Source organism: Musa acuminata, chromosome BXJ1-9 (genome assembly GCF_036884655.1).
Source record: "Musa acuminata AAA Group cultivar baxijiao chromosome BXJ1-9, Cavendish_Baxijiao_AAA, whole genome shotgun sequence".
In the NCBI taxonomy this organism is placed as follows: Eukaryota; Viridiplantae; Streptophyta; class Magnoliopsida; order Zingiberales; family Musaceae; genus Musa; species Musa acuminata.
The window spans coordinates 15964260-15976970 of NC_088335.1; the positions used below are offsets into that span (position 1 = coordinate 15964260).

General features: G+C 36.6%; 2 protein-coding genes across 2 annotated transcripts; both read right to left on the reverse strand.

The window, feature by feature from the left end:
• Positions 1 to 2920: 2920 nt before the first annotated feature.
• On the reverse strand, positions 2921 to 11386 carry LOC135593381 (probable arabinosyltransferase ARAD1). Its single transcript, XM_065083365.1, has 3 exons — positions 9573 to 11386; positions 7811 to 8176; positions 2921 to 3408 (listed from the first exon to the last, which is right to left on the reverse strand). The coding sequence occupies exons 1-3, from the start codon at positions 10440 to 10442 to the stop codon at positions 3220 to 3222; spliced, it is 1425 nt and encodes a 474-aa protein (XP_064939437.1). The 5' UTR covers positions 10443 to 11386; the 3' UTR covers positions 2921 to 3219.
• A 156-nt stretch (positions 11387 to 11542) lies between these two features.
• Positions 11543 to 12106, reverse strand: LOC135593383 (uncharacterized). Its single transcript, XM_065083366.1, has 2 exons — positions 11945 to 12106; positions 11543 to 11843 (listed from the first exon to the last, which is right to left on the reverse strand). The coding sequence occupies exons 1-2, from the start codon at positions 12104 to 12106 to the stop codon at positions 11724 to 11726; spliced, it is 282 nt and encodes a 93-aa protein (XP_064939438.1). The 3' UTR covers positions 11543 to 11723.
• Positions 12107 to 12711: the final 605 nt, after the last annotated feature.

Sequence of the window (12711 nt, forward strand, 5' to 3'; positions counted from 1 at the left end):
TGATTCTTGAATCATTGATTGAAAATCCTAATGTATTAACATTATAATCATTTATCAATCATTTGTATCCATCTGTTTCTATTAGGGATTCTTGATTTGCTTTAATCAATTATCCTTTATTATGCCCGTTGAAGACTGAGCTTCCATTATGGATGTTGATCTTGTAATGATGTGAGCGCAATACCTTACAAGCAAGTGACTTTGTGAGAGAGCTTATTAATTGATCAAATATATGGATATGGGATATTCATACAATAATAGAATACTAGATTGGAGTATAGATAGATAGCACCGACATTGTCTCAGTAAATTATTGGAGAGTGAAGGGTGACACCAAGTTCATGAAGGAAGTTAGTGATCCAATTAAGTTCTATAATAACATGATACTCAACTTTCGTGGTAGAGCATGTAACTATTTTTTAAATTTCTTAGAGCTCCAACTAATAGAGTTTGTACCAAGAACTACAATATACGTCAATTAAGATGTTCAATGATTCCTGTTTATTTTGTGTTAACAAAGGTATGAAGATGAGAGGATAATTCTTTTTGAAAGAAAAGACCATGATTGAGAGTTCTTTTGAGATATCATAAGTTCACTTTAGACTAATGAATAAAAGAGAGTTGATGCATGAACTAGACAATTTATTGACATTAAATAAAATGTATAAACGAGTAAGAAATAAGTACTATAGAGAGTCAAGTATTTATTTATATTGTGTGAAATCTATAGTAAGATTATCATCATATAATTTAAGTGATACAGTGAAAAAAAGTGGATATTATATTAAGCTTTTGTCAAGATCGACATACTTTTGTTGTATATCTCACTTTATTATAGAGTTGACAAATGACTCTTCACTAATTATTGATGTTGTGAAGACGTCGGGACTCTTAGTAGTTATATTGATTATAGGGGTTGAAGTGATTTCTTCTGTTGTCTAGGTTGAAGTTATCATCATAATTAGAGAATTAATAGTATTGTAAATGATTGTAGCTTTGTGGGTTACCTATATGTCCGTAATTTATTTAATCATTTATTAAAATTTTTATTACTTTAGTTGCTCTTACCTTTGGACTTTTGGTTGAATATGGTTGTAATTATAATTCTGTCTTCATTTCTTTCTCATTTCAAATATGCTTCTTGATCAAATAACTTATCGTAGAGTTCTTCAAATGATAATGGTGAATTGTAGGTTCGAATTGTGATTGCCAACTCCTTATATTCATCTCATAGGTTATTAAGAGTGTGAAGAATAACTTTTTCATTATTAAGAGGATTATATCTTCCTCTTGGGTTATAGCATTCTAGAGTGTGCGAGCAATTAGCAAAAGTGATATGTGGCTTGGACTATGTGTTTACTATAGTGCTATAAAAAAGATTAGTAATACTATGAAGTCAGTAGTTAAGGCTTGAATATCTTATTATATAAAATGATCTTATAATAGTTATAATTTATAATCAAGATTTATCATTGAAGTTGTTCTTTTTGTGTTTGGATCTTTTTTATGGACAGTTTAGAGAGTCATTGAAATAACCCAATAAATTATATCCAAAAGAAAGATTTGATGAATTATGCTTGACAAAACAGCCATCAAAACTAGAGAGGTTGAAGAAGAGGTCATGCTGTAGACTTTGAATGGGGCGTTAGTTTAGTTGGATGCAGCGCTATCTGTTCCCGAAAGCGGGAGAGAAAGAAGCAGTCGCCGAGCACCGTTGGATCTGATCAGAAGACCACAACCAGATGAGTGTTTGTTGTCCGTTGGATCATGTCAGATCAGAAGATCGTTGCCAAGAGTGTTTGCTGTTCGCCGAGTCGAGAAAGTCGCTGCAAAGGCGAGGTAGGCAATCAAGTTTGGGGGAACCCTTCCCGAAAGCAGGCGCTGCAACAGCTGTGTGCTGGTGCTGCAGATTTAATGTCGTAGGGTAGAAAAGAGCAGAACATTGTAAGAGGAGATCGCCGGAGATGGGACGAGGCCGGAGGCGGCAGATCAGATCAGCATCGTCAGAGGACTGATCAGATCAGTGAGGTGGAGTAGATCTGCTGCAGAGCAGATTACGTAGAGGAATCGTACATCTTCGTCTTCGGTGCAAGCGCAAGCACCGGATCAGATCGAAGGCGTCCACTGCAATGTGAGGAGGAGGCGTAGCTGAGATGACGCAGTGGCTGCATTGTTGTTGCTGCAGCAACAGCAACAGCAGTAGGTGAGAAGAGGAAGTTGTGATGTGCAGATCAGCTTACCTCTCGATTGCACGGGAGTTGCTGTCACCGGGGCAGGGAATTGCTGAAGCTGGGACAGATCAACGAGGATTGCAGAGGGAAAAGCAGTAAGACTTTGATACCATGAAAAATCATATTATGTAATTGGTTATATTCTTATTCATTGTGATATCCTCTCTCTCTCTCTCTCTCTCTCTCTCTCTCTCTCTCTCTATATATATATATATATATATATATATATATATATATATATAAAGAGAGAGAGGAGGGATATAGTTTTCATAAATTATGTACCTGAATTCAAAGAATTGATCCTTAATCATAAATCGTTTAGGGGATCACATATTGAATTTGAAATTCAATCATTTATCAATAATTTAAATCCTTATTTGCTTCTGTTAAGATCATTTTCTAAGATGATCTAATAATGTGCTGAGTACAATTCCTACTTGAAAATGCCAGCATATGATACTGAAAATATGACAACTCGCGAATATCTAGAATTTGCATCTTGTGATTTTTGAGGAGATAGACAAACTTAGCTGCTACCAACAAAGGTAAGATGGATCAAACACGAGAAGCATTACCAGTTTCCGAGCCTTCGAGTATGCAGTTCCATTTCATTTCATCCAATGAACAAAAACTTGGCCGAGACACATTGATCTACACATTTATATACATATATTAGGTCAAGGAAAAAGTATAAAACTGCAACAGAAAATGTTATTTCCAAGAGGGCCTAGAAGGAAACTTTGGTTGGTTCCACATACTTGCAGACCGTTCATCCACTCATACTGGAAACAAAGGGAAATGCTTCGACGTATTATAAGGCACAAATAATGAAAGAATTAACTTTAACAACAAAAAACAATATTTCTCCCTGAATAAAAGTAGTCAGACACACGTACAGTCACTTGGTATCAAACTGAAATTTCGTCTTCCGATCTGAAATAAATCTCCTGCCGTGCTTTGAGGTGTTGAGCCTTCTAATCTTCTGGACTCATTTTCTGATACTGATAGTCCCATTCTGTTTGGAACATATACAAGAACAGTCGGGATCATGGCCTCTCTGGACAAGACGTTTGTCACGGTTGATCATCAGTTTTATTAGAGGAACTTTTGAAGAAACTTGACGCCATATCTCATTTACAGTTCCATTTGGATCTTCATATTCAAAGTACCATTTCACCTGAAAAAAAAAATTGTCTGGTGATTAAATCTGAAACAAATATACTACCTCAAAAGTAAATATCAGTTGACTTCTACAATTATTCGATCCTATTTCAACCTTTATTTTTTTATGTTAATCTAATTGTTTTATAATATGACTAATGCCATGATAGACCTGGCCGACTCTAATGCATAAGGGATGTTTAACAGCTCACAAGCATCACCATTAAATGCATAATAGTGTTCGTTCAGAACAAGATGACAAAAGCAATCTCAACTTTAGAAAGAATATGAGGTGTGATCATCAATTACAACTTCAAAATCATGGGACATGATAGTGAGGATTTTAAGGAAAACTGATGCCTAAGATCTATTTCATAAGTAAATATTTTATTAAAGACTTTATGGACTGTTTTATAAGAAGCAAGCTCTCTATATTTAGTCATTGACCTCCCCAAAACTCACATTGGTGGAAGTGCAGTGTGTTGAATTTTCATTACTTGCAAATTAAGTACACCCCTTTTTTATTAGAAACAGTTGAATTTTCACCTAGAAACACTATGCCTTTCTTTTTTTATAAACATCAGTATAATCGTTATTGAAAATCCTACTTGATATGTGTTGAATTTTTTCAATATTTGAAGTGCCAAAGGAAATAAAGTAAAATGTTTAATTAAATCTCCTCTAATCTAGCAACAGATTAGCTCTACTAAGGATTCTAATAAGAGTGTAAAAAGAAGGGTAATAAGTTTTCATTAAAGGGGAATTCAATGGGAGAATTACGTATCCTAATGTTTCAATTTATGTGAAAGAAAGAGGCTGCAGCCTACACATCACAAAATAGCAAATCCTTACCTTACTGAACAAAAAATACAATAGGATATCGGACTGGACAGGGATCAATATGTATATCATTAAATGATCTGTATACTGAACCAATCTCACTAGACAAATTCAGTGTAATTAAGTATGGAAAAGCCAACCAGAAAGTACTTAAAAACAAATATAAAAAGCTAGCTCACGAATGATATGGTAAAAATTGTAAATGGGCTACCTCAAGAATAATTTGGTAAAAAAAGACAGTACTTTGTAAGCTGTGACAAAGAGCATTGATTATGAGTTCTAGAAAGACATTTTTGTGCATTTTCCTGATCACATACAAAGGTAATGTTCATTATTTTCAAAACACCTATCATATTCAAAAACCAAAAGTAATATTATATTAAAACAAAATTAAGTTGTTTATGATCCTTTCTCCAAATATTTTTCAGCACTTGTCTTAGCTTGGTCATCATTGATATTTCTAGGATTGAAACCATTTTAGTTTTGAGAAGACTGGTGCCACACATTAATTCTGTCTTTTTATCCTCCCATAGCTTCATGTTTGTTTTTAGTATCCAAATAGTAAGTGCAATGCTGCATGTACCCTTTGCCTGTGTATATGGTATATACATAGATGAGTAAATTTCCTCATCTTAAACCTTTTATCACAATTCCACAACTCAATAGATCAGCATCTAATCCTATCCTAATAGCTTTAATCTTTATGGGATGTCTAACATGTAATTCTATTCCCATGTTATTGTTTCTCCTTCCTATTTTGTTCCTTTTTGTACTATTTTGTTCCTTGTAGTTGTATTATGTAATTATCCTTTGATAATTATATCCATGAATTAAATTTCCTTATCTGAATATATTTCCGCATTCCAAGTCAAAAATCTGAGCCAATACTCAGACCAACTTCTTCATCCTCACCATTTGAAATGGTTCATGAATATTTGCACTATTGCCACTGCATCTAGGTGCAGATAAGATGGTTTTCTTCCCACGAAATCCTTTTCAGCACTAACCTTTTTGTTATGGAAGCATTCACATGATAAGATATTTTTCTTCAATTTGTGTTTGAAAAAGATTTATATATGAAGTATGAAAGGATCAGTAATGGCATGGGGGAAGATACTATTTTAATGAAGTACTGTTATTCTTTAATATTAGAGGGGCTGGATCGAGCTACATCAAAAGATACTTACGTTATTTTTTTGCATTTTAAAGCACTGGTCCAAATTTACATCTACTCACCCAGAAAGCCCAACCTCAACCATATCCCAACAAAACCAACAAAAAAAGAAAAAAAAAACCTTTTCAACCTTATAGATAAATTTAACAAGGTCTATTTCTGAAATAGAACTTACTAATCTTGTAAGACTATTACTATTACTGTAGTAGTCATCCTTTCTACGTCACTCTGGTTGACAATACTGATGTACAACATCATGTTGGTTAGATAGGTTAGATAGTCTTGCAAGAAATTTCCTTCGAGATATGATTTTGTATGTGATAATTAAGGTGTAGCAAAAAATTTAAAGATACATAGGGCAGTCATGTATGATGAGAACTTTACACTGCACAAAAATAGCATCTGAATTAGTCCACATTAGAGACTTCGGAGGAGAGGAAAGACCAAAGAAGTTTTAATGTATAATGGCGATTTAGAATATAACAAACCTTAACCATTCAGACACACAGACTTAACAAAAATATGGCAAAATAGATTCACATAGCCAATCGTAAGCAGATACTATTGTGCTTTTTGTCATCTTCAGCAGCAAATAATTATTTCAAGCTAGACCAATAATGGCATATACCCAAAAATACAAGACTGCATAATTTAATAAGAAGTGAACAGAAAAACAGTCAAAAGAATACAGTTTAGCAACTAATGTGACATCCACCACAACTAGCAGAGAGAGATATTATTAAATTAAAAATAGATATTCATAGATTTTAGATTCTACATACACTTCTATAGACCACTTAACCATATAACAGTTTAGCAACCTTGTTTAGAATGTAACTGTATCAACTATCATCACAATTTTGTGTTAAAAGGAAAAGTCCTTATAGAAGCTTTGCTGGATGACCAGTTTAGAGCATTTAGATGATGATCAAGAAACTACAACAGATAAAAGTAAGTTTTCTGGATTCTATGATTTCCTACAAAATAAAATGTGGTAAAAATAGTTCTCTGTGGAATATTTGCCCTGCAACTAAATGAACCTGTAGAAAATTTGAGTGGAAAGTATCTCCGGCTACAAGAGAAAAGCAACTAATTGATGAACCGTCAATCAATTTACTTTTGACTTTCAAATACATGCATCTAATTCAAAAGCATTATAAATCTATAAAGCATTTGAGTCAGTATTTGATTGAAAACAAAGTAGGGAAATAGAGAGAAAGAGAGGAGAAAAGAAAGAAAAATAAGTGTGAGATAAGAGAGGAGAATAAGAGACTAAAAGAGAAAAAATGTATTTTTTTTCATTCAAATCTGAAGTGATTTATCCATTGACAAGAGTAATGATTCCTAGGGGTTTAGGAGTTAAGAAGCCTTGATATAATCAGTGAAAGTCATGATTCCCAAGAGTAATCTTGAAAGTTGTATGCTTTTTAGAAATCCAAAATATGACTTCTAGGATACTTAAATAGGAAATAATTGCACTTAATACAAAATGAGTCCCTAGGTTAGATCCTAAAAAAACCAAAAGACTTTTCAATTTTCAACAAAGCTCTTAAAATTTCTAGGCCAACTAATTGATAACTTTTTATTGATTTCTTTATCTAGAATAAACATTTCTGAAATCCTTTATAAAGCTAGATGGTTCTCCATCAAATGCTTTCTTACCTTACTCATCCATGGCCATATGAGAAAGCATTCTTGACAAAACAACTTTTGCTCCAAGGCTGGGAGAAGAACATTCAACCTCAAGTGAAAACAAGTTGTCCTGGCGAACCATATGGTCAAGTGATCAAGTTCATAATCATAAGGCCCTCCCATTAAGCTGGTCATCTCATGTAGGAATTCTAAGCCAAATAAAAAAAAGGATGATCCTAAGTACGATTTGAGAGGGAACAGAAGTCCCAAGGTTCAATGCTGTCGTGATCATGATCGAAAAACCTAAAAAGTACATGTTTCTACCTATCTTTAGGTGGATTAGCACCAAACGTACCCCCATCTTATGTTGATCATGAAAAGTAAATAATAATTCAAGACCTCACATTTATGCACACAAGAAAAGAACAACAGGATATGGAGTTCTTGCATGAAATCTTAAGCTTAAATGAAGTCAAACTGCCTTAATTGTGAAATCGAAGAGGCAAGAATACCATATCAACTGAAACACAAGCAAAAGTTCTATATCAACTTACCTATGATTATCTCTATAACAAAATATAAAGATATATACTAAAATATATAGTGTCTATCTAGGTAAAATATATACTAAAATGACAAATTTGAATCATTGTGAATTCCAGTGTTTTCGATAAACCAACAGCAGTAAATGGAGTTCTACCTATGATTATCTTTATAACAAAATATAATTGCATAAAATGATGAACTTTGGAACCAGAACAATAATCCCTACCATTTTAAGTTCTTGCTGATATTGCAAAATCCTCTCATTGCTGACTTTCCTGATCTTTGAAACTAGGTATCCTGGCTTCACTGCACTAATAGTATCTACAAATATCGCAATCTTCTTGTAGTTTATAACATCTTCAAAAGGTAACTCGATGTAGTCACTTACTATCACCGGGATGCATAAACTAACAATTGCATCAAATAACCTGCAAGCTGAAGGGGTATCTCCTGCAGGATGTAAGCAGAACTTAGATGAGTGCATCCCTTGTGTTGCCATGCGTCTACTCTCCCTGGACTGTGTTCCATGTTTTATGACAACATCCTTCTCATCTTCAAGTATTTGGAAAAGAGTATCACGTACTTTTCCACCCTATTAAGGAGAACGGATAGACTGAGGCATCTTCATTATAGCAAACGAAAGAATAAATTCTTACATGCAGTGGAAACAACATCCTTACCTAATGCTTACAGATGGCGCTGCCCTTAATAGGCCTAGATTAAAAGAAAGAATACATGATTGTATATGAACAAGGAGACCATTAATATAAATGAATAAACAAAAATAATAACTTTTTAATGGTGAAAAATTGGCTTTCGTTCGTCTTGTTTCAATTGTGTTGCTTCATTTGCATAATGCATATGTGTCCAGGCTCAAAGTAATATGAATTGTTGTATTGTGATAATATCTCGAAAAGATAGGCCCAAAACAAATTTTACATGCCACAACATCAGTAATTATTTCCGTGCAATTTAACATTATATTTATATCATCACAAGGCAGATAGTTGAAGAAAAACATGCAGATTGAGGATATTGCCAGAAACAAAAATATTAAAAACAGTCATGCTTCTTATACTGTAATGTCTAAAGCAGCACCTAAAAATCCATAGATAAGATTATAAGTCATCAATTTTGTGCCCACCTCATCTCATACAAAGAAGGATATGGGAGAAGGACGTATCACTTTGAATCATCTACTTTTACTGACAAAAACACAATGAATTCATTGAACAAATTTGTTCATGGTCACCAATAAAAATCTACACATGAATACAAAGGTGATCACAACAATCATTAAGAAAAAATAGGGTGTTCGGTGGACAAGGCTCCAACCACTATACTCTATAGTGGTCTGGAGAGGGATAAAGTACCAATCTAATTTTTGAAGTAGAACAAGTCATAATGACCATTAACATGGAGCTTTAATTGTGATTCAGAAATGAGTGCACTTGACAAACTAGTTAGAGAAATCACTTGGTTAAGCATTTGAAAGGAATATATATGTTGTAGAAAACATGTATCTGTAAACAGTCATTTCATATATCAGGAAGCAATGATATAAACACTAGTGCCTTTCAGAATTAAACTTTTTTTTTTTTTGAGATTTTTGTATTTAAAGGCAAATTCAAGAACCAAAATATGGAATGTTTTTGTTGACATTTTTTTTGTTTATACCATCATTCATGAGACATCTTGAAGAAAAACCTTCCAAATTTTTTGAAAAACAAAATCTAGAAAACCCACAACACTTGGGACGCTTGAGAATCTGGATCATCTATTTTAACCAATAAAATCCCTCTTTCCAACATTAGAAGTGTGGTATGAATTATGAGTACCATCTATGCAAACAAAACCTGTCACTTATTAGCTAGTCTACTTAAATCCAGATATGAGTTCCTTTCAAATAAGAATGATCGTTGGGCACGGTGATCAAAATTCCACTAAGGAAAGAAAGAAAGAAGAAGCAAGTAAAGAAATAGTTATACCTCCTTCCGGTACCGGTTTCCCATGAAAAAAAGAAGCGAATGCCGGCCTTCTACCCCAACGTCCCTCTTGTAGGAGTTGATACGGTGAGAATACGGCAATATAACATCTTTAATAAGCGATGCCTGATCGGCCCTGAGCCTCCCGAAGTCCGACACCAGGAGCACCGCATTCCTCACCCGATCTATCACCCTGTAGAGCGCATTCGGATCCTGGCACGCGATCACATGATCCCTCCCCCTGTTACGCCTCCAGTATTCCTGCCCTTCGAGCCACTCCACCAGCTCCTCCTGCGTCCCCTCGTCGCTGTACGCCATAGAGCCGCCGCCGCCGCCGCCCGGTATGTCACTGCCGCCGGGACGGATCGGGTTGACGACAAGGCTGAGTGAGGAGAAGAAGGGCACGTAGAAGAGGTCTGCTTCGTCGGGGTCGAGGGTGAGCCGGAGGGGTGAGTTAGGGGACCGGGCAGTGGGGGGACGGGCGAGATCGGATAGGAGCCACCACTCGGCGGAGTGCTGGTGACCGGGATATCGGATGTCGGCGTCGTTGGCGGGGACCGGGGAGCCGCGGGCGCGGAGGTAGCTACGGACGACGCCGTAGGTGAACTTGGAGGGGAGGCCGTAGAGGTAAATCTTGGGAGCCGAAGGAGGAGAAGGAGAAAGGCCGATGGCAGCGGAGGGGGAGGGGGAGGGGGAGGGAGTCAGCAGGGTGTGGAAAAGGGCGTAGAGGAAGAGGAGAGAGAGAAAGGCGGTGGCGAGGGTGGGCTTGAGGAGGGACCGGCGAGCCATCTTTAGGGTTAGGGCTATGGTAGGGGAAGGAGGTGGGGATGAGGAGGAAGGCTTGGGTTTTCTTGGCTTGGTTCGGTCGGACATCGGTGGCTCACTCCTCTGCGGCACCGGGGGATGCAGCCGAAGAGACGCGGACCACCGCCGGGGAAAAGGCCGCTTTTGCCCCCAGAAGAAAGGAATCGACAGTTGGGTTTCGAACCCTCTCGGAACCTGGATTTTACACTTAACCCTCCTCGATTTCGTCGGCCTCCTCCCTGCACGATACCCTCCACCCGGACTCGAGGATTAAAAATCCGGTTCTTGATGTCAACCCGCTTCGTAATAGGTCTCATCATCAGGATGCTAATTTTACATCTCGGACCCGTTCGGATTGGATCGGATTTGATCAACAACTAGGAGTGAAAAATGACACAGTAGTAGTAGTAGGTATCGAGGGAGGAGGATTTTTTTGTGTGTTACTCGAATACTAACGTATTCGTCATATCACTGACACACACATCAGCGCTCCTATGTCGTCGATATATCATATCCATAAACCACATCGATAAGAATATAGTTTCTATATAATAAAGATCATAATGTGCTACGGCACCTCCGTAAGGTCGAGCTCGATCCATTCTCTCGTTGTTCAAAAGAGTATAATGACAAACCTCGTCAATCTGGCAAGTGTTTAGTCATTTCCTTCTTACTGCATACCTACTTTGCTTCCACGATTGCTCCCGATCAAGCAAAATTACACCACCTGTCTGCATAACAGGGAGGATCCTCTCTGACAACAAATCATAAGTCTCCTAGCATCACATAAAATATTATCTCCATACGAAGAAGCAAAGGAGAGATGATCACATGACGATAAACCAAGCATATGGAAAAGGAAAAACTCTCCTCCTTAATCTTTCTCTTTATGAAGCTCATGAATCTCCATTATTAACATCTGCGAAGCATTTTCTAACTTGAGCTTTAGAGGAAAATTAGATGACTCTTTTTTTTTATTTTTTTATTTAGGAGCTTTCCCTCCCTCGATTAATTCATGAAGTTGCACCTGAGTTGTAGTTGGTCGTACCTCCCTTAAACCTACAACATACTTTACTACTGGGGAGATCAATGTGGAACGAATTAATACAGGTTCAAGAATTTTGAGAGTATTTGCCTGGTATCTTCCTCATCCCATTTCTCCAGTATGATGGTTCCAATCCACGGCCTGAATTAATTTCATTTGCATGAGAACAACACAAATATATAACTACAGATAGAATTTATCTAGCATAGATCAAGGTGGATAAATAAGCAGACGATGAAGGAGGCCGAGGAGTAGGCTAGCTAACAACAAAGAACTGACGACTGATTGATCGATCGATCGATCGATCATTTCCTGGCTTCTTTCTCGGCTTTTCTTCGAGCCCTCCGCTCCCTGGTGCTGGCGGACGACCTGAACCCGCCCACGCTTTCTTTCTCCTCGGAGTCCTCCAACTCTCTGAAAGATTTCTGCCGACAATCAACATAGAGACATTTACTGCCAGGAAAAAACCGAAAGGTAGGAAGGAAGCAGGCTGAAAGAGATGGCTAAGGTTAGCTTCAGCGCGCACCTCCCGCAGCTCCATGAAGCTCACGGCGTAGAAGGTTACAGCAGCAACTGCCGCTATTCCCAGAACAGGAAGAGCGATCTGCGCGGCACCCTCCATTTGTGTTCTTCTTCTTTCTTCGTTTATTCTCAATCTCGGCTCTGCTCTTCGGTCGCTGATGACCATCCAGTGGTGTGGGAGTTGTGCTCCGTTTCTTATCTCTTCATCCAGTGGGCCGGCCTGCCTTTAATCAAACTGACAAGAAATCTAAAGACCAATTTTGTTTCTTTTACTATATATCCCAAAATAAGGATCCAGCACCAATGCATCACAAGATTTGGCAAAGGAATTGAAGGAGAGAAATCGTACCAATACTTAGAATACGGTAGATTGAGATTTAAATATGAAGAGGGCAATGATTGTCAATCTACGAAATGCTTTGATCAATCTAAAATTCTTTGAACTAAATTTGAGAACATATTTGAAATGTGAATATATATTTCAAATAAAAAATTAATATTTAGTAATATTTTTTCAAATGACATCTAGCTTGGATGATGTAATTCAACATTTGAGGGATGTTGATATGATTTTTTTTTTTAATTCTTAAAGTACTTATAACATTATCTAAAGTTATAAGATCGCAAAAATAATTCATGAGAAAACAACATGATTTTATTTTCTATAAGGTTAAATTTTATTATTTATTTTTAGAGATTATTTTGATATTTTATTTATATTATATATTTGGGCCATAAATTTTTTTTATAAGATTTCATACGTTCATTTAT